The sequence below is a fragment of the Pelobates fuscus genome, chromosome 9 (assembly GCF_036172605.1).
Source record: "Pelobates fuscus isolate aPelFus1 chromosome 9, aPelFus1.pri, whole genome shotgun sequence".
NCBI classification, from domain to species: Eukaryota; Metazoa; Chordata; class Amphibia; order Anura; family Pelobatidae; genus Pelobates; species Pelobates fuscus.
This window is the reverse complement of record NC_086325.1, coordinates 11,540,690-11,562,922: the sequence shown is the minus strand read 5'-3', so window position 1 is coordinate 11,562,922 and position 22,233 is coordinate 11,540,690. Positions and strand designations below refer to the sequence as shown.

Below are 22,233 nucleotides of genomic sequence, written 5' to 3'. Positions count from 1 at the left end.
CTGTACGCTATCCACACCAGAGCTGGCCATAGCTCCCTCAAATGTGAGTTTTTTACCTCTTCTTATCTGCACACTGAACCACATCAAAATTGAGAGCACTATTGTCGCTTTCTGTCTTTCTTTTCCGAGTTCTGGACTACCAGACGGTGTTGACGGAGACCCCCTCCCTACATTTCCCATAAGCGGGGAATATACCGCTGTACGCAATCCACACCAGAGCTGGCCATTGCTCTCTTGAATGTGAGTTCTCTACATTTTGTTACCTATCACACCCTGAACTTTCATACTATACCATTAGTCGCCTATACCTCTCTTGTATTTACATATACGGAACGGTCTACACTTGATGCATCCACAGAGGAACTCTATCAAGTATCCTAGACCATCTATTGGCACCCTAGCAATACTTTACTGGACTATCTACCCTTATTTGGCGCAGCCCTTCCATATCTTTTTGTATCTACATACGAAGGATTAACTGATTTTGTATGGGAGTGTGCTGTACCTGAGAGCCAATGTAATCGTGTGTATGTTTTTACTCTGGTCTACTCTCAGGTCCAGTGGGAGTGCCCCTTACACGGGGACCTGCATATAAAGCCAGTTATGGCTGCCATCTAAAGTAATCCAGCTTGTACTCCCAGGACTATGGGTCGTCAGGGCTATTCTGTAATCATTGTTCCAGTGTGAAGGAGTCAATGGGGAAAGTCCTTGTAAGGACTAGAGCTCCCAGGACTGAGTGTTGTCCAGTGCCTGGGGGTGTCTAGAGCAAATTCCCCATTCGGCTCCAGGAGGGAGTGGTTCCAGGACCCCAGTCAAGCCATAGCGACTGTGTGCAGAAGTGCTGCGGTTTGTCCCCTGTTCCAGTTAGGAAGCGGTCCTTTGCGGAGGTACCCAGTCACGGTACAGGGAGCTCTGCTACAACAAGATTGAACTAAATAAACCGAACTGAGTGAAAAAGGGATAAAAGAAGTGAATATAAATAGCTAGTCAACAAGTAAATCGATATCTATGTGGATGTACCAGGAGAAGTTTGTGTAATGTAATTGCCTCTACGAGCCGTAGTTGATTGCTAATTAGTAACAATGTTAACCAAGTGAGACTCCAACATAATGTGTCCAAAGTATCAGCACTGAAAGTCCTGGAAAAAAAGCACGTGAGTATTGACGATAGTCCAAATCCGAGGCATTGCTGCAATAAACACTTAAAAAAAAAAAAAGTGTTAGAAAAAACACATAGTTGCTACAAATCACTCATAATAAAAGCGTGTTGAGATGAAAATGGCGGAGCATAGCCTAAGCGTTCAAACAAGTAAAAAAAAAAAAGTATTTATTTAGTTTGTATTTAGTTCAATCTTGTTTTTCTATTTTTTTACATAATAAAAGTTATGTTTCAGGAGATTCCTTATCTACTCTAATAGGACAGACTTCTCTTCTTATAAATAGTTTTAAAATCACTGAAATTCTGTATTTAGTAAATAAAACTGCAACCTGTTTTTTATTTACCTGGGATCAATTTTTCTTTTCTTAAGTCGGGTCTATAAAAACGCTAAATGCTTGTAATTGCAATTTACTTATTCAATCACAGTTATCATGTTAGCACTTGGTTTTGTATCTGTTCTTTCTAAACTTGTAACTCCGACCCCAGAACACAGTATTATCATTCGTGTCTGAGTATTACTAAGCATGTTCTGAGGTAAGTATAGTATTGCATGTAACCATTCTCATGTAACCATTTATACGCCCCAGCAATCAACTCAGGTGAACCTGACAAACCCTTTTCCCTGCTATCAGCTGACGCTGGAATGCTGCCCATATAGCTACATAGGTTGTTTGGACTCAGAAAGCCATTTGACAGGGAAACAGTCTCCTGTTATTCTCAACATGTCCCTGGGACTTGCAGCAACATTTCTACTGGTCTCCTTTGTCACCCTCCTGCTGTACCTAATAACATGGAGGGGAGGGAAAAAGCTGGAAAACCTGCCCCCAGGACCAACGCCTCTGCCCCTGCTGGGGAATGTTATGCAGATCAGCACCAAAGAATTGCCCCAGTCCCTGGTTAAGGTGAGAAATAATTGTTCGTTAATAATTTGTGTTTGGTCACCTCACCATTTCAATGTTTTAATACAATCCACAGTACTACATACAATATATTCTGCAAACATGGTATCTTACGTTAGTACTGTAGAAAATGCAGCACCATTATTAATTACAATAATTAAAGCAAAATCAGTTTATGAAAGCCGGATGGGATTGACTATTATGCTGTATGTAAAAATGTTTTCTGTAAAATCTCTTTTACAGGTTGAAAGGGTATTTAACCATTTAACGAGATTAGAAGCGGCCCCATGATATAGATTATCTATTAAATATATACATTATTTCTTCTTACTGTCCAATTTGGAAATAAATCTGTAATGATCTCAAATTCGAATTCCTTGTATTTCTGTCCTGTATTCGTTTCACACAGTGTATTGCAAAGTTTTGTAGTTTTGTTGTCATTACAAAAGAAAGAAAAAAAAAAACCTGGTTATTGAAGGATATAATATGATATGTATGTGAACAGGTTGATCTGATTGCCATTATAAAGTCAAAAAGGATTTTTTATCTTTTTGTTTGTGGCATAATTGGGAATGGCTACATTTGTTTGGGCTTTTTGGGGAAGAATGGTGAAGAGTGAGTAATCTTATACAGGATACAGTCCAAATAAATAAAAATATAATCTAAAATATAACCTTTATTATATCCAATTAAAACTAATCAATATATCTGCAACACTTTTGAATAGTACAGATTATGGGCACTATGTGATGATGTCATATCCTAAAATCCCCACATATGGGATGCGTCTCCTACACACCTTTAACCCCTGATGTTATATGTAACATCATACAAAGTGTATTTTAATACTAATTAAAATACTAATACTAAGTACATATATTAGTATTAAAATACCCTTAGAATGACATTGCATATATATATAAACATAAGAAAAGAGTGCACTCCAGAGGACTTCTTTGAAAAAAATAATATTTATTTTATTCACATCTGTGTGAAGATACAGTCAAGTCGACGTTTCAGTCCCAGAAGGACTTTTTTCAAGACAATGAAAAGCGGGAAAAGTGTAGATTTAAATAAAGTGAAGCTAAGCTCTGATTGGAGAGTAAGATTGCGTGAACAAAGAGGTAGTGATGTCATAAGTGAGAATGTCAAAGTTCAGAGAGCATCATCCCTGAAAGAATTTAACCCCATAGAGTGTAAATCTAAATAGAGAAAGTGAAAACAGTATAAATAGCCGAGTTGGAGATGATCCACAACCCGAAAAAAATACATTAAAAACAAGGGTATGCATAATAAAGGATCAGGACGTCACCCACTATACAAGTCTGCTAAATATCTACTGTAGAGTACAAAAAAACATATATAATGAAACTAGAGCTGGGGACATTGGACCCTATGGAGGAATTGCCAGAGCAGGTCCAGTCTACTGGATACATCTAATACAAAGTATCCAACGGAAAATGGACAGTATCAAATTCTAATAATTCATAGTTAAACTATAAGTAGCAAAATTTCCAAAATACAGACTATGTATTAGAGATATACTTGGAACAAACATACACATAAGAATAAATCTGTGATCTATCACTATCTTTTCGGAATAAAGCAATTCAGAGGATTTATCTCGTTCAATCCTCCTGGATAAACTGTTCCCAGTGTAAAGATCCAGAAGGCCTCTCTTTGGAGAAGCAAATTGTCTCTGTCACCACCCCGCAGAGGGATCGGAACATGTTCAATGCCCATAAATTTGAAGGTTGGCAATGTGTGTCCCTTTTCAAGGAAGTGTCTCACTATTGGGGTCGATGCAGTACCACTGGAGAGTGCCACTCTGATGGTCGATCTGTGTCCCCTCATTTGTTGTCTTAAGTCATTCGATGTTTTGCCAATGTACATAAGGCCACAGGGGCATAAAATGCGATAAACCACATGTGTTGTGGTACATGTAATACGTTGCCGTATTTTATATTCCTTCCCTGAATGTGGGTGAAAAAATGATTTTCCAGTGGTCATATTATTACAAGCTGTACATTTCAAACACCGGAAACAGCCAGGGTTCTGATGTAAAGAGCGACTTGACGTTTGTATATCCGTGTGGACCAAGTAGTCCCTCAGGTTTTTGTTTCTCCTGTAACTAATCATGGGGTTCTGTTGGAATATCGTTGGTAGTGTCTTATCTTTTTTCAGTATCTCCCAATCATCCCGTACTATTTGAGACAAGTCACGAGATTGTGAATGGAAAGTTTGAGGAAAAATCAATCTAGCTGGTTTCTTCTTAACCGTGGGATCATCGGTGTCTAGCTGTAGTGCCTTCGAGTATGCTCTATCCAGTGTATACTTCGAGTATCCTCTCTGGGTAAATTTCTCAAACATCTCTTGTACCTGTATGGCAGCCTTGTTAGAATCCGAGTTGTTTCTCAGTACTCTTGCAAATTGTGATACCGGTAAGGATTTCATCAAGCTGGGAGGATGGTGGCTGGTAGCGTGTAACAACGTGTTACGATCAGTTTTTTTCTCAAACAAGGTATAACCCAGTTTGTTATTTTCAACAAAAATGCGGAGATCCAAAAAGTCCATTTGTATATTGTTGATCTGATACGTAAGTCTAACCGGTGAATCAAGCTGGTTAAGTGACTGTAACATATTGAGTAATGTTTGTTCTTCCCCAGACCAAATGATAAAGACATCATCGATATATCTGAAATATTTTAAGATATACTGACTATATTCTTGCAAAATGTATTTCTGTTCGTATACATGCATGTATGCATTCGCATACATTGGTGCCATAGGAGCACCCATAGATGTCCCCGAAATTTGAATATAGAACGATCTCTCAAACCTAAAATAATTAAGTGTCAGACATAATTCCAATAGCTCCAATATATATTCAATGGGAGGCTCACTTCTCTCTTGATATTGTGATAAAACCTGTCGCATCGCTAAGATTCCTTCTTCATGATGGATAATCGTGTAAAGGCTATCAACATCAATAGCCGCCAAGTAAACCCCCTGTAGAGGTAACTCAATAAGATTAAGTGCGGCTATAACTTGAGCAGAATCTTTCACATAGGAAGGTAATGACATAACAGGTTTTTTAAATTTAGTGTCTAGCCATTTTCCAATTGGTTCTAAGAGACCACCAATCGCGGACACAATTGGCCGGCCTGGAGGAGATTTCAGATTTTTATGGACTTTAGGCAGTGTATATATGATAGGACACCTCGGGTGGGTTTCGAGCAAGTATTCAAATTCAGCTGTAGTGAGGAAGCCCGCCTCCAAGCCTCTCTGTAAAAAGACTGTTGCATAACTTGACTAAACTCGCTAACTGGATCGATTTCAGTATATTCATATACCCTGGTGTCTGATAGTTGCTTCAAAATTTCTGCTCTGTAGTCCTCATATTGTAAGATGACAATAGCACCACCCTTATCCGCAGGGCGTATAATGATTGACATATCATTGGCTAAACTGTGGAGAGCCTCTCTTTCAGATTTAGAGATATTCGATCTACAGTTACTTTTTGTATTAATTATATCCATGGTGTCAGTTTTAAGGATTTGTGAGAATGATTTCAACATAGTGTTAGATGTGCTCGGATCAAAGGAACTACGTAGTCTGCAGCATTCTGTGTCTTTCTCCTTGGTTTGATATTGTTGATGCACGTTTTTAAAGTGGTCTGCTAAACGAAGTTTTCTGTTAAATTTAAACTGATCAATTTCCCATTGAAATCTATGGATTCTAGACGCTGGGACATCTATGGGTGCTCCTATGGCACCAATGTATGCGAATGCATACATGCATGTATACGAACAGAAATACATTTTGCAAGAATATAGTCAGTATATCTTGAAATATTTCAGATATATCGATGATGTCTTTATCATTTGGTCTGGGGAAGAACAAACATTACTCAATATGTTACAGTCACTTAACCAGCTTGATTCACCGGTTAGACTTACGTATCAGATCAACAATATACAAATGGACTTTTTGGATCTCCGCATTTTTGTTGAAAATAACAAACTGGGTTATACCTTGTTTGAGAAAAAAACTGATCGTAACACGTTGTTACACGCTACCAGCCACCATCCTCCCAGCTTGATGAAATCCTTACCGGTATCACAATTTGCAAGAGTACTGAGAAACAACTCGGATTCTAACAAGGCTGCCATACAGCTACAAGAGATGTTTGAGAAATTTACCCAGAGAGGATACTCGAAGTATACACTGGATAGAGCATACTCGAAGGCACGACAGCTAGACACCGATGATCCCACGGTTAAGAAGAAACCAGCTAGATTGATTTTTCCTCAAACTTTCCATTCACAATCTCGTGACTTGTCTCAAATAGTACGGGATGATTGGGAGATACTGAAAAAAGATAAGACACTACCAACGATATTCCAACAGAACCCCATGATTAGTTACAGGAGAAACAAAAACCTGAGGGACTACTTGGTCCACACGGATATACAAACGTCAAGTCGCTCTTTACATCAGAACCCTGGCTGTTTCCGGTGTTTGAAATGTACACCTTGTAATAATATGACCACTGGAAAATCATTTTTTCACCCACATTCAGGGAAGGAATATAAAATACGGCAACGTATTACATGTACCACAACACATGTGGTTTATCGCATTTTATGCCCCTGTGGCCTTATGTACATTGGCAAAACATCGAATGACTTAAGACAACGAATGAGGGGACACAGATCGACCATCAGAGTGGCACTCTCCAGTGGTACTGCATCGACCCCAATAGCGAGACACTTCCTTGAAAAGGGACACACATTGCCAACCTTCAAATTTATGGGCATTGAACATGTTCCGATCCCTCTGCGGGGTGGTGACAGAGACAATTTGCTTCTCCAAAGAGAGGCCTTCTGGATCTTTACACTGGGAACAGTTTATCCAGGAGGATTGAACGAGATAAATCCTCTGAATTGCTTTATTCCGAAAAGATAGTGATAGATCACAGATTTATTCTTATGTGTATGTTTGTTCCAAGTATATCTCTAATACATAGTCTGTATTTTGGAAATTTTGCTACTTATAGTTTAACTATGAATTATTAGAATTTGATACTGTCCATTTTCCGTTGGATACTTTGTATTAGATGTATCCAGTAGACTGGACCTGCTCTGGCAATTCCTCCATAGGGTCCAATGTCCCCAGCTCTAGTTTCATTATATATGTTTTTTTGTACTCTACAGTAGATATTTAGCAGACTTGTATAGTGGGTGACGTCCTGATCCTTTATTATGCATACCCTTGTTTTTAATGTATTTTTTCGGGTTGTGGATCATCTCCAACTCGGCTATTTATACTGTTTTCACTTTCTCTATTTAGATTTACACTCTATGGGGTTAAATTCTTTCAGGGATGATGCTCTCTGAACTTTGACATTCTCACTTATGACATCACTACCTCTTTGTTCACGCAATCTTACTCTCCAATCAGAGCTTAGCTTCACTTTATTTAAATCTACACTTTTCCCGCTTTTCATTGTCTTGAAAAAAGTCCTTCTGGGACTGAAACGTCGACTTGACTGTATCTTCACACAGATGTGAATAAAAGAAATATAATTTTTTTCAAAGAAGTCCTCTGGAGTGCACTCTTTTCTTATGTTTATATTATTCGGCTGAGGCAGCACCGAGGCAGACACAGGACCGGCAAATTGAGTGCGGGAGCATCAAGACTATATGCATATATATATAATATTGTCCAATGCTTGCACTCCTGTAAAGATGTAGGTATAGCCCGGTGCTTGTCAGCAAATTTTATAAAGATCGAAGGTAGGAAAAGCACTCCAAGGACTTCTTTCAATGTAGAAAATAAGTAAATTTTATTCGGCAACTGCCTTAAAAACTTCAACGTTTCAGTCCTGTGTCAGGACTTTCGTCAGGATCTATATATATTATATATAATATATGTGTATATACGTATAATTACAATAATAAATAAATAAAATAATAAAATAAATAAATAAAATATTGAAACAAAATTTAATATAAATTATATATTCATATGTAATTTCATTCTAACTGTATTTTGTTATTAATATATATATATATTGGTAACAAAATGACTTAGAATTACATTCTATACATATCTATCTATATATAAAATACAAATAACCGCAAATATATATATATATAGATAGATGTAAAAAACAGATAAAATTTGTATCTTGTAATACATTTTTTATTGGACGAACAGAATTTTTTAATGACAAGCTTTCGGGATAACCTCCCTTTCTCAAGTCTGAAGCATTTCTGAGCAAGACGACACATAGAATTCAAAGTTGAGTTGTGATACAGGGGTTAAAGCGACATGAGTGTAGATAAGACACAGGTTTGGGATAAAATAGACCCAAACTTTGTAGAGGGTCATAAATATCTTTCTGCAGAGCAGAGTGAGGGGGGAGAGAGGGAAACGAAAAACAAACAAGCAGACAGTGTAGAAGATGGTACACTTTATACATGCACACACACATAAATGTGTATATGTGAACGCATAAACACTGGACTTATACGGCTACAATCTCTACTTGAACACTATATATATATATAGATAAATACATATAATTACATAAAAGATTACATTAGTATACACATAGAATTTAAATACCTATAAATGCATATATATTAAAATTCTACGTGTATATTTAAGTAATCTTTTAACATAATTATGTGATTTGATTAATTAAAATTTGATTGACATGCCTGACAACACAGGGAGAAAGTGCAGAGAATTTAATTTGCAAGCACTATATTTGACCCTGTAACTCTCCAAGACACCATAAAACCTGTACATAGGGGGTACTGTTTTACTCGGGAGACTTCGCTGAACACAAATATTAGTGTTTCAAACTGTTCATTTGTATTAAAACAATGATATTTTAAATAAAAGTAAAGTGTTTTGCATTTTTACAAACGAACGGCACTTTTATGGTCTATATTATTGTTGTAATATGTTTTACTGTTTTAAAACACTAATATATGTGTTTTCAGCGAAGTCTCCCGAGAATAACAGTACCCCCCATGTACAGGTTTCATGGTGTTTTGGAAAGTTAGAGAGTCACATATAAGGCTTGCATTTCATTTTTCTGACATTGAAATTTGCTAGATTGGTTATGTTGCCTTTGAGACCGTATGGTAGCCCAGGAATAAGAATTACCCCCATGATGGCATACCATTTGCAAAATTAGACAACCCAAGGTATTGCAAGTTGGGTATGTCCAGTCTTTCTTATTAGCTACTTAGTCACACACACTGGCCAAGTTTTTTTGCTTTTTTCACACAAAAACAAATATGAACGCTAACTTTGGCCATTGTTTGTGACTAAGTGGCTACTAAAAAAGACTGAACATACCCCACTTTCAATACCTTGGGTTGTCTAATTTTTCAAATGCTATGCCATTATGGGGGTAATTCTCATTCCTGGGCTACCACACCGTCTGAAAGTAACATTACTAATCTGGCAAATTTAAATTTGAAAATGGAACGTTCTATATTTGACCCTGTAACTTTCCAAAACACCATAAAACCTGTTAATTACAAATATGTGCATTTTTTTGCAGTAAAACCTAACAGTATTATGACATTCACAGCTAAAATGTCAGACGGAAATTCAAATTTTAAAAAAAATCTTATTTTCTCACATTTTTTACAATTTTATTGATAATAAATGATGTTCAATATATGAATAGTTAATGATAAATTAAAAAATAGGTTACGTTGCCTTTGAGACCGTATGGTAGCCCAGGAATGAGAATTATCCCCATGATGGCATACCATTTGCAATAGTAGTCAACCCAAGGTATTGCAAATCAGGTATGTCCAGTCTTTTTTAGTAGCCACTTGGTCACAAACACTAGCGTTAATATTTGTTTGAAAAATGCAAAAAAACTAATTTGAATGCCAATTTTGGCCAGTGTTTGTGACTAAGTGGCTACTAAAAAAGACTGGACATATCCCATTTGCAATACCTATATATGGATTGTCTACTATTGCAAATGGCATGCCATCATGGGGGCAATTTTTATTCCTGGGCTACCATACGGTCTCAAAGGCAACGTAACCAATCTGGCAAATTTAATGTGAAAAAAATGAAACGCATGCCTTATATTTGACTCTGTAACTTTTAAAAACACCTTAAAACCTGTACATGAGGGGTACTGTTATACTCGGGAGACTTTGCTGAATACAAATATTTGTGTTTCAAAACAGTAAAAAGTATTACAGCAATAATATCGTCAGTGTAAGTGCCATTTGTGTAAGAAAAATGCAAAAAACTTCACTTTCACTGATTATATCATCATTGTAATACATTTTACTGTTTTGATACACAAATATTTGTGTTCAGCGAAGTCTCCCAAGTAAAACAGTACCTCCCATGTACAGGTTTTATGATGTCTTGGAAAATTATAGGGTTAAATATAGTGCTACCAAATTAAATTCCTGGACTTTCGGCCTGGGTGTCAGGTAGGTCCCGCAAATTGTAATTAATAAAATGACCTAAGTATGTAAAAATATTATATAAACATATACGAAGAATTAATATATATATATATATATATATATGTAATGGACCGTTTCTGCAGACAAGGGTTAAAATCCGTTTAGGCGATATGCCCCTTTTTGAGAGACAGGCACAGCTACTGCAGAACACCAAACTCCCGAACTGGATACAAAATAGCACTCCAAACTGGAACCTCACGAATAGCTGCTAGCAGACGAACAGGAAAAGCATACATCAGCTTACACTCCTGGCAATCAGTCTCCAACAGCATATAGTGAATCCCCCCAAGAACGAGACAAGGCTCCGTGTTGAGGGTCAAGCAGTGGTCTCAGGTGCTGGCACACCCAGTCTGGTTTTTATTACAGTTGTTGCAAATACAGGACTGCCCACAGGGAGGGATAAAACAACCAATCACATCACAGTTACATCCCACAGATTCCCTCCCCTTATCATGAGAGGAAACTCAATTACACATACAGTTAAAACATACTTTTTACCCAACTTACATAACTCTAAAACCATACATCACATTCACATAAAAATTGCATATTCACAATCAATCCATTCAGAGGAACAACATATTAAAAAAATGGCATGAATCAGACCAGGGGTTCAAAAGTTAGTAAAAGTATCTTTTGGAGCCTGGCTGGCACATGGCTATCTGGCCCAGACCGGTTTCAGAGTCTTCTATCCTGGAGATAATGGAGAAGTAATCAAATTACCTCCCAGGACAGAGACCAGACTCCATTATGCACAAGGGGACACAAAGACAGTAAAACACTTTAAAATACATAAAGTCACCTTTTACACATAACACACAGACATTTCACATATCCCCAGATAGCTGGGATCTGAGCGCACAAAACTACCGAATAGCGCTCAGTCCCTATTCACACAGCTCAATTGCCATGGAGCCGAAGTCTTTAACTACACGAATGGGCTCCATGGCATAGCTATCTGGGTTAACACATTCACATAAAGTCTGGTCCATAGTCCAAAGGCAGCAGGTGGACAACCAGGCTCCTCCAATGCAATGTGGCGAGATTGGTCTTGTCACAATATATATATATGTGTGTGTGTATATATATATATATATATATATATATCATATTTTCTAATTATTTTTATTTATATATAGGTATATATATATAGTGATATATAGAAAATAGATGTATCCCCTGCACTCACGCTTGAAAGGCAGTCCAATGCCGGGCGCACCACCAGAGCTCCAAGTAATGTAGAAAAAACAGAAGGGAAGGCTGCTCTCCGGACTTTTAAAGCATAAAAATGTATTCAATTATCATTAAAAACGACCAACGTTTCGGTCCCCGTTCGGGACCTTCCTCAGGGTCAAAAAATAGAACAGCAAAACATTGTTTTGCTGTTCTATTTTTTGACCCTGAGGAAGGTCCCGAACGGGGACCGAAACGTTGGTCGTTTTTAATGATAATTGAATACATTTTTATGTTTTAAAAGTCCGGAGAGCAGCCTTCCCTTTTGTTTTTTCTATAGTGATATATACGTATATACTTATGTATATATATATATATATATATATATATATATATATATTATTTCGTTCTACGTGTATTTTGATATCAATATATATATATATATTAATACCAAAATACAGTTAGAACGTAATTACATTTATATTTTTAACGTATTCTTTTTTTTATATTATATATAAATATATATATATATATATATATATAATTATAATTATGTATATATATTTAATTGATATCATTGTACGTTTATTTTGATATTAATATATTATATATAAAATTATATTTATATTAATATTAAAATACACTTATACAATGTATGACCTCGCGATCACATGGCCCAGGAGGGCCGGAATGGAAGCAGAGGGACTCCCTGGGATTCCAGGTGAGTCCCCCCACCGCGATCGCCGGTGTTGAAGGACCGAGTCCCCAAGGACGGCATAGTAGGGGGTGCAATGTTTATCTCACATTGCTCTTTACAGCCTGGCCAATGGTACTTTTATTACACAAGACCTTAATGATAAAACTTCACCAAGAGCAGGACCTTATAGAAAATTAATCCATATGTTAATTGCCAATGGAATGGACTGGATTCCAATTTAAAACTTTCACATTATTAAACATATATTCAGCCTTACCCTCCAGTTTACCAAGTCAGCAGACATTCATATCTAGCGTTCCAAGGTTCACATGAAATATTAGGTAATTCAATGCTGTTCTGCAATACAAATATAAATGACACCAAGGACATAGTTCAAACCAAGTCACAAGCATGTTATTGTCAAAATGGATCTAGGACTTGTAGGAACATTCCTTCTGATCGTCTGTATCACAGTTCTGTTTTACTTAAATTCGTGGAGAAGCCACATCAAGAAGGGAAATCTGCCCCCTGGACCTACAGCTCTGCCCCTGTTGGGAAATATTCTCCAAATTAGCATCAAGGAATTGCCCCAGTCCCTGCTTCAGGTGAGTTTTATTTCACTAATAAAAATTGTGATGTCCGTCACAACAACAATTAATTTCTCTTACAGACTATTCAAAAAGGATTTTCTGAATTGCTGGTTGCTCAAAGGGAAACTGTAATTCCCCAGATTATTTTATATTTTGTTAATTTATTTCTTTGTTTATTAAATAGGAATTTGTGAAAAAAAATGTGAAAATTAAAATGTAGAAATGTACACCTCTTTATCCTGCAACTGGGCACCCCAATCTTCATTGCCTGTCTTGCATTGTTATAATGTCTTTACACCTGGCAGTCAACGGCAGTCAACAAAAGAGCGCCCTATCAATAAGCGCTGTGGTCGTACGAAGTGCCTTACCTGTGGCTTTATCTGTCATCTTGTCTCTAGCTGTAGCCCCTTTAACAGCTCAGAGGTATTGTTTGTGCAATCTGCAATTACCTGCAACACTCCATTTGTAGTTTACCTTTTGATTTGCCCGTGTAATCGGCAGTATGTGGGCCAAACCACCAGGCCCCTGAAATGCAGGTTTCGCGAACATAGGACAGCTATAATTCGCAACAATACCAAGTCCTCAGTAGCCCGACATTTTGCTATGTACCATGAGAAAAATCCATCGGGCATTAAGCTATTGGGTCTGACACATATCCCCCCCCATCAGGATGGAGCACTAAGGAAAAGGGAATTAATCAAGTCCGAATCTATGTGGATTTTTAAGCTAAATACAATGACACCAAATGGCCTAAATGAGGAGCTGGATTTGTTCTAAGCCCTGTATATTGGTAGATTTTATGTAGCAACACAATCTTTATCATTGTGAATATGGCATTCATATCCGAGATTGTATTGTGGGTCTAACTAGTATACACGTTTGTATTTGTGTACATGCACTTATCTTGGTTATCCAGTGCGGACCATGTGACAGCATTTACATTTTTATGCACCTCTATGCTTATATATATATATTTTTTGAGATCCGTTTTTGGGTCCTTCTGGACAAACTACCGTCCGTTTGTTAGTCTGTCTAGTCGTGTGTTTAACTCTTTATTTGATATTTGATATATAATTTGTTTCCCCCCCCCCTCCCCTTTTCATTGTAAAGATTAATAATTTAAAAACATTTTTTAGGTGGCTTAACTTTAATGTATTTGTCAATATTATTACCTATTCATTTATTTATCAATTTGTATTTGTTGTTTACATATATATTTTTATATATATATGTTTGTTTTCATTTTTGTATATTTTTTCTTTTGTGCAACACTTATTTGTATAGCAATAGTTCCTATATACATAGGAGTGTGATATATGATAAGTACCCTATTAGTACTTATCTCTATTGCTAACTATCAAAGCTGATTGTGGATCCAGTCCAGAACTTACCTCCTGCCCAGTTTTACTGAGCTGGGCTATGGCTATTTAAACTCTGATCTTCGGCAACTCCCTTGTCTTGAAAAAGTCCCGTGGGAGGGACGAAACGCGTCGATGAGTTGCAGTTGATTTCGGGACGTCCTGCTCTGTTGCTGTGGGAAGTTATAGCTGTGTGCCGGTTTCCTCGGGAGTTGATTTGCTTCACACTGCGGTCTTTTTTGAAGATACCGACCGCAGTGCAGCACAACATACCCAGCGTGAGAGAATATATCTTGGCCCCATTGGAGGAGTGCTTTCCATCTACACCGCGGTCTTTTTTGAAGATCCCGACCGCGGTGCAACGGCCGTTCCAGCGGTTTTTTATAATTAGTGGCCACTGTTATTCCTTCCCATCTATACCTCGGTGGGGGCCCCCACCGAGGCAAGGTACTATTTTCATATTTGTGTGATACCTATGTCCTGTTTATTAATTAATTTGTTAGCATTGGTCACACCTCCAGATACTTTGTTTCATTTTTTCGACAGAGTATCTGTTAGGTGTTCATCCTGGTTTTTTATTTCATTTTTTATTCTATCAGGATTTGTGTATCCACTTTGATTGGTTATTTACCCTTTAGCAACAGATCTAGTTCGTCATAATTGCATATGTTTTTTAGATGTCTTGATTATAAAGGTCTTTTTTACTTATTAAATATACGTTTGTATTATAAGTGTTATGTTTATTCTTTATTTTACTTTTTAGGAGCGCACATATACTTGTTCAGATTTTGAGCTTACACTCTATTTAGGTCACTTGTAGTTATATGTTGCAGCCCATATAAATTTTTTTGTTTCTAATTACACCTTTCCATTAGTTTTTATTAGTCAACGGAGAGAAGTCATACAGAGAACAGAAGAAATGAAACAATGTTTGCACTGGCTTTGCCTTGTCTGAACCAGATCACAATGTCATTGCTAAAACTTTAAAATATATTTAAAATGTATTCAGTGGTGTAATTGACAGACAAGTGACAGTTCCCCTTTAATTTATCTGGGATTGCTGAATATATAATAAGAAAGAGATGCCTTATTAATCCTAATACAATTGTTGAATGGAATGTTTAATCTTTTTTCTAAATATTTTTTTTTCCAATGTTCCCTATATTATGTAATATTTTGAAGTCTACCCATCTCCTTCACGTGTTGGTGCATTTAATTACCTAGAATCAATATTGCCAAGATCTGCATTTTTATTTCACAGACTGCGTTTAAATTGAATAGTGTGAGTTTAAATCTGTGAATTTAACATTCAGGCTTTATTTAATGTACACCTAGAAAATAAAACTATCCATCCACAAACCCACCTACCCACCCACCCACCTACCTACCCATCCATCCACCCACCCACCCACAAACCCATCCATATCCACCCACCTATCAATCTATCTTATATCAAAGTTACCCATAACAGAATCTGAGTTTCTTGGTTTTTGGAATTGTGTAAAACAGTTCTTCAAAATAACAACTTACATAACGGTAACTCATGTTCTGGGAAGACTGCTGGGTAATGCGAGTCTTGGTTTTCTTTGACATGTTGCTAATGGAGAGGGAAAAAAAGAGAGAGAAAAAAGATAGAGAGACTGGAGCTGTGGGAGTTGAAATCTGTCAAGAACTGTGGCTGTAGCATGAAAGGAAGCACGTATGTATGTGTCTGTAGTGTATGTGTCTGTAATGTTTGTGTGCGTGTGAGTCTTTGTCTATATGTTTTTGTGTATCTGTTTGTGTTTCATTCCCACACATTTGGAATTAAAGATTTATCTATCTATCTCTCTGAAGCTGAGTGAGAAATATGGACCCGTGTTCACGATTTATCTGGCTAATAAACAAGTAGTCATACTTATTGGATATGAAGCGGTGAAAGAAGCTCTCGTTGATTACAGTGATGCATTTAGCGACAGAGGTAGCTCAGACCTTAATGATTTTATCTTCAAAGATTATGGTAAGAATCCAAGTATTATATTTAAATGGTCTGAAGTCCTATACCGCAATACTTTCAAATTGTAATCTAAACAAAATGGCTGCACATTGTTTCTCCATTAATATTTACATCAGCAATTTAATTGTGTTAATTCTTCTAACCCTATGTACATATATTGAATGTGGCAAAAAAAATTACCACTACAACTTTCCCTGGCAGTGAATAGCATATCTTGACTGATCTTACTATAAAGAACAATGTTTGTGCTGACTTGGACGCCTCAAAATGCGTAAATAAACCTTAGTTTAGTGATTAAATAAATAAATACATATGTACACTGTAAATTCGTGGGAAATCCATCAGGAACATTTTAAGGGCAGAATGGTAAGGGTCCGTGGCATTTTTAAGTGTATTTGGACCTTTTTAGGAGTCATTATGAGTAATGCAGAGAGGTGGAAATGATGCATTGATTCTTCCTGGTTAATAGATTAATATTCTCCAAAGCTTTTAGTGTAATAACTATTTGATAAAAATGGTGGCATCCAGTACATTTCTCTTTGTGGTTGTTTGTAGGAGTGATCATGAGCAATGGGGAAAGGTGGAAGACAATGCGGAGATTCGCTCTCATGACATTGAGAAATTTTGGAATGGGGAAGAGAAGCGTTGAGGAGAGAATCCAAGAGGAAGCTCAGTGTCTTTCTGAGGCCTTTAGGAAGTATAAAGGTCAGTAGAAGCTGCAAACCTATATTGGAAACATAATCTAAGCAATATTCCTCCTACTCTCCATCTCTGGTCTTCCACATAGTCCATCTCCAGCTCTCGTTCCATGGCAGCGAAACGGCGGAGGTCTTCTCCCAGTCCAATAGATCTCGGGCCCTGTAACATCTCTCCCTGGTAATGCAAGATAGCCCAGTACCGTGACTCTGCTGGACTGCCGAAGTCGACATCTTCCGCTAAGGCCTTCCACAACAGGCCAGGGCTAGTGTAGTTCTCCCCCTCCGGCTGGATGCCCTCTGCCCTCCACGTCTCTGGCTGGACGGTGCACCACCACAGTGCCCGGTATGAGCCGTCCAGGCTCAGTTCCTTTTCCACAAGGAACTCAAGTTGTCTTACCCACTCCCCTCCGGGTTGGTCTCCCAGAAGCGGCATCCACCAGGCCATTTGTTCCTCCAACTGGTATGCGACACCAGGAAGGCGCTGCTGCCGTACTGGACTTCCTCCAGGGCATCGTACCATAATTCTTTCCGGGCATTATCTCTCCATTCCAATTCATTCTCTTCCTCAGGTGTGTGTGCTGCCCAGGGGTCCATGAACCCCAATTTCCCAAATCTTTCTGTAGACAGGGATGCTGTATGAACACTAGCATCGCCCTCAATTTGTAAATCCACGAACGGTGTCTCTGAGCTCCTTTATCTCGCACTAGGACGCCATCCCACCGCTTGCCACCAATGTAATGGATCACCTGGCACCCTGAATGGGTACCTCTGTTAAAGGATGCTCCTAGCACTTCCTGAGGGCTCCAAGCACTCCAGCTGACACTATAACCACCATAGACTCCTTCAGAGGCAAAACTCCATTGAACACATGGCAGCAAAAGACAATAAAATACATAAAAATATATAACTGTGCAGCCATTGCATAAAACAGGTACATTCAACATATCCCCAGATAGCTCAGATCTGAGCGCACATTATTACTGAATGGCGCTCAGATCACACACATACAGTTCAATTGCCATGGAGCTCCATGGCATAGCTATGGGCTCCATGGCATAGCTATCTGGGGTATCACCGCTCAAACAGGGCAAGCACCGAATGACCAAGCTTTCGTGTCTTTGCAGGGGAAAATCAAGCATTTCAACATGGGGCCATAGTCTAAAGGCAGCAGGCGGGCAACCAGGCTCCTCCAATGCACAGTGGCATCTTCCATAGGCATCTTCCAGCCACAGCTCCTGCAATACCCGGTTCTCCAGTTCCTTTATCCACTCCTCCAGGGGCTACTCTTCCAGGAGGGGCATCCGCAGTGCCACTTGTGTCTGCTGTAGCTGCTCCTCACTGGGGAGTCCCTCGCCCCGCTGGTGCTGTATATTATCCAGTGCCTGGTACCAGATGCCTTTGCGGACTGCATCTCGATCGTCCATGACACTCTCATTGTATAAAACTGCTGGTTCCATCCTGCTGCTGTCAGGGTCGCTTTACTCAGACATGCGTTGCCCTCAATTTGTAAATCCAGGGAATGGTGTTTCCTTGTAGCTGTCCTTCTGGGCTGTGGGAATGATCCCACCGCTGCCACCAATTGTAACGGCACCCCCAGGCATAAAAAGGGGTTAAAAGCCGTTTAGTAGATCTCCCCTTCCAGAGAAACAGGCACAGCTACTGTAGACACCAATCCGCCGAACAGGAAACCATATGAATGCCGTAAACAGCCAAATAGGAAAAACCATACGAATAGGTTTACACTCCTAGCAGTCGAACTGGAACAGCATACAATAAATCCCCCCAAGAACGAGACAAGGCTCTGTTTTGAGGGTCAAGCGGGAATAGCCAGAGCTGTGGGTTTATTGTTCTTATACACACATTAGTACCACCCACAGGGTTCTGGAAAACAACCAATAAACACGTACAATACACTCAGACACTCCCACACAAAATCCTCCCCTCTGCCTGTGATACAATTACCTTACACAATGGGTTAATGTAATTATCACAGGCAGAGAAATACAGTGTTTCCACATTATTCATAACTTTAAAAGTATGCATCACATTAACATAAAATTGACGTTACATTTTCAGAATCAGCGTACTCCAAATACAAACATACGTCAAAAACATACAAATTGGTCCAGTGGTTCAAAAGATAGATCGTAGTCCTTTGTGACCAAATGAAGCATGGCTTTTCTGCCCAAAACCAGTTCCACAGAGTCTTCTATCCTGGAGATAATTGGGAAGTAATCCAATTATCTCCAAGGACAGAGGCAAAACTCCATTAAACACATGGCAGCAAAAGACAATAAAATAAATAAAAATATGTAACTGTGCAGCCATTGCATAAAACAGGTATATTCAACATATCCCCAGATAGCTCAGATCTGAGCGCACATTATTACTAAATGGCGCTCAGATCACACACATACAGTTCAATTGCCATGGAGCCAAAGTCTTTCCCATAGTCTTTGATTATACGAATGGGCTCCATGGCATAGCTATCTGGAGTATCACCGCTCAAACAGGGCAAGCACCGAATAACCCGGCTTTCGTGTCTTTGCAGGGGAAAATCAAGCATTTCAACATGGGGCCATAGTCTAATGGCAGCAGGTGGGCAACCAGGCTCCTCCAATGCACAGTGGCGAGATTGGTCTCGTCAAGCAGTGTATGACATTACTTTAATCGATTAATCTATGACAAGTCACACACGATGTTACTCGCAATCAACTACTATATATTTTACTGTGGAATGTTGTAGAATTTGTTGCACTTTATACATCACATAATAAAATCTGCATAATGGAGGATTTGGTGATGTGTGGTGCATAGCATATAGTATATAACAGTGTATATGTTATAGCCTTATTTTTATCCCAGGGAATTAATAGTATATGATCATTGCTGGTGGGTGAGCATTTCTTTTCCAAACGTTCCATTCACACTTTTACAATCATTATGTACTTATTTTCTTTAATAAAGTAGGCACTGCTCAGTCTATTTAATCTCTTGGAAATGTGTTCAATTTGCAGTAAAATTACATTATTCATTGACGAACATAATCTTTGAGTATTTAACTTGTTCTTGCATGGAGTGTTCTGAGCTATTGTTTTTTTTTGCATTTATTTTTTAAAGTTGATACATTTTATGTACTTGTATTCCCAGTATATCTTATAACATGTCCTATAATTCTAATAACAGAGACTCCTTTAGATCCCATAACTCTCCTGGGACAAGCAGTGTCCAATGTGATTGCATCTATTGTATTTGGAGAAAGATATGACTACGAAGACAAGAAATTTCAGAAACTTTTGGCATATGTTAGAGATATCGTTAGACTGGTAAATTCTCCTTCTGGTCAGGTGAGTTTTTGGCTGATAACATATGTGACTATCGGTACATATTATGGAAATAGTATTCAATTAATCTTGACAAATATACCTAAAAAGTACTCTACAGTTATTGATTTTTATTCCTTAGAGTTTTGTATTCTTTTTTTCTATTATAGCTGCTCAACATTTTTCCACATGTGGGGAGATGGATTCCTGGACCTCACCAGAACATTTTTACAATTCTGAATAAACTTAGAGGGTATTTTAAAGATCTGGCACAATCTCACCGAGAGACACTGGACACAAACTGCCCACGGGACTTCATAGACTGTTTTCTGATAAAGATGGACCAGGTAGGACACTGTCATATAAGACTTGTTCAGTTCTAAAAACGTCTAGAATCTACAATTAGTATCTCTGAAAATGATTGGAAAAGAAGCTTTATCATAATTTTACATACTGTTCTAGGAGAAAAATAATCGCAATACTGAATTCCATGATGAGAATTTATTGTCTACCATAATGGATTTATTCTTTGCTGGCACTGAGACCTCAAGCTTAACACTAAGATATGGCTTCCTGATACTTCTTAAATATCCAGAGATACAAGGTATTATTACTCTTATATGTTAACCTTTATAAAGGGGTACAGATAGTGCTCAGTGTACACACTATTAGTGCGTTTAGATTATATTTCTCTTAACAAGCTGCTAGGCCATAGTGTGACCCATGTCTTCTCTCTTTCAAGAGACATGTTCTATAGCTCTGAGTGAGCAAACATTTTACAGAAATTGAAATTAAAATGTCTTGCTGATTGGACCAAGGCTTCCTGTTCACAGCATGATAGATTGATATAATTTTAAAGACTTTTATGAATTATACAGAGATGGAGAGATCAAAACACAAGCAAGCAGTAAGGAAAATACAACGGAAGAAGTTTGAGTTTTAAGAAACTTGCCATATACATGGTGATTCTGATAAAACAGCAGAATATACATAATGCAAATAACTGCTTATTTTATAATTATTAACACATCCATCAGCTAACTTGACATTTCTGGATTATTTTTAGAATATAGAATATAGAGTTCTTTTACCATGAAATTATATCCATTATTTTTGAATCGAGCAACTTATCATCACTAACCCTGATCAGTGTCATTAGGAAGGACCATGGTAGCAGTCGTGATTTAAAGAAGAGTATATTTGAATCCAAATAATAAATCTAGTGGTTGTCTTTTTTTTGTTGTTCTTTCCTATGGGTATGTTTTATATTTCTGTGATTACATTGTCTTTGGTCTATTTCCTTCAGAAAGGATCCACAAAGAGATAGACCGTGTGATTGGCCATGATCGCGCTCCATCAGTAGAGGACCGTAGTGAGATGCCGTACACAGAGGCTGTGATCCACGAAATCCAAAGATTTGGCGATATTGTGCCTCTGGGAGTACCGCATGCAACCAGTAAAGACACGACCTTCAGAGGATATGACATTCCTAAGGTCACTGACTTTACGTAATATATAGAAAGTAATAAACATAGGGAAAGTTAGAGTAATTATTATTATTATTATTATTATTAATAAACTATTACCATTTCTATAGCGCCAACTTATTCCTCAGTGCTTTATAATATTACAAGGATATAGAAGTGATATTAATAAAACAATTGTAAAATATTGTAGCCATATGTAAATGAGATGGTTAGATATCTAGAACAGACAGAAAGGAAGAAAGAAAGAAAGAAAGAAAGAAAGAAAGATCGATCCATCGATAGATAGACAGACACAAACACTCACACACACATAAGGCAAACATATAAAA

The 22,233-nt window shown here is 37.8% G+C and overlaps 2 protein-coding genes across 5 annotated transcripts in view; both read left to right on the top strand.

Annotated features, from left to right (window-relative positions):
- Positions 1-22,233, top strand: part of LOC134572282 (cytochrome P450 2H2-like) — a 57,802-nt gene that overhangs the window by 33,550 nt on the left and 2,019 nt on the right. The window contains exons 1-7 of one of the 4 annotated variants that reach the window (XM_063431152.1): positions 1,866-2,060; positions 16,213-16,399; positions 16,952-17,101; positions 20,281-20,441; positions 20,588-20,764; positions 20,880-21,021; positions 21,724-21,911. In XM_063431152.1, the coding sequence (XP_063287222.1) occupies positions 1,881-2,060; positions 16,213-16,399; positions 16,952-17,101; positions 20,281-20,441; positions 20,588-20,764; positions 20,880-21,021; positions 21,724-21,911 (1,185 nt within the window). In that variant the 5' untranslated portion in view covers positions 1,866-1,880. Of the gene's footprint in view, positions 1-1,865; positions 2,061-12,843; positions 13,058-16,212; positions 16,400-16,951; positions 17,102-20,280; positions 20,442-20,587; positions 20,765-20,879; positions 21,022-21,723; positions 21,912-22,233 lie in introns of those variants that run through there. The other 3 variants (XM_063431153.1, XM_063431155.1, XM_063431151.1) reach the window with 3 other exon arrangements.
- Positions 1,670-22,233, top strand: part of LOC134572302 (cytochrome P450 2C8-like) — a 94,139-nt gene continuing 73,575 nt past the window's right edge. Inside the window, exon 1 of the mRNA XM_063431185.1 lies at positions 1,670-1,692. The gene's annotated coding sequence lies outside the window, so the exon portion shown is untranslated. The remainder of the gene's footprint in view (positions 1,693-22,233) is intronic.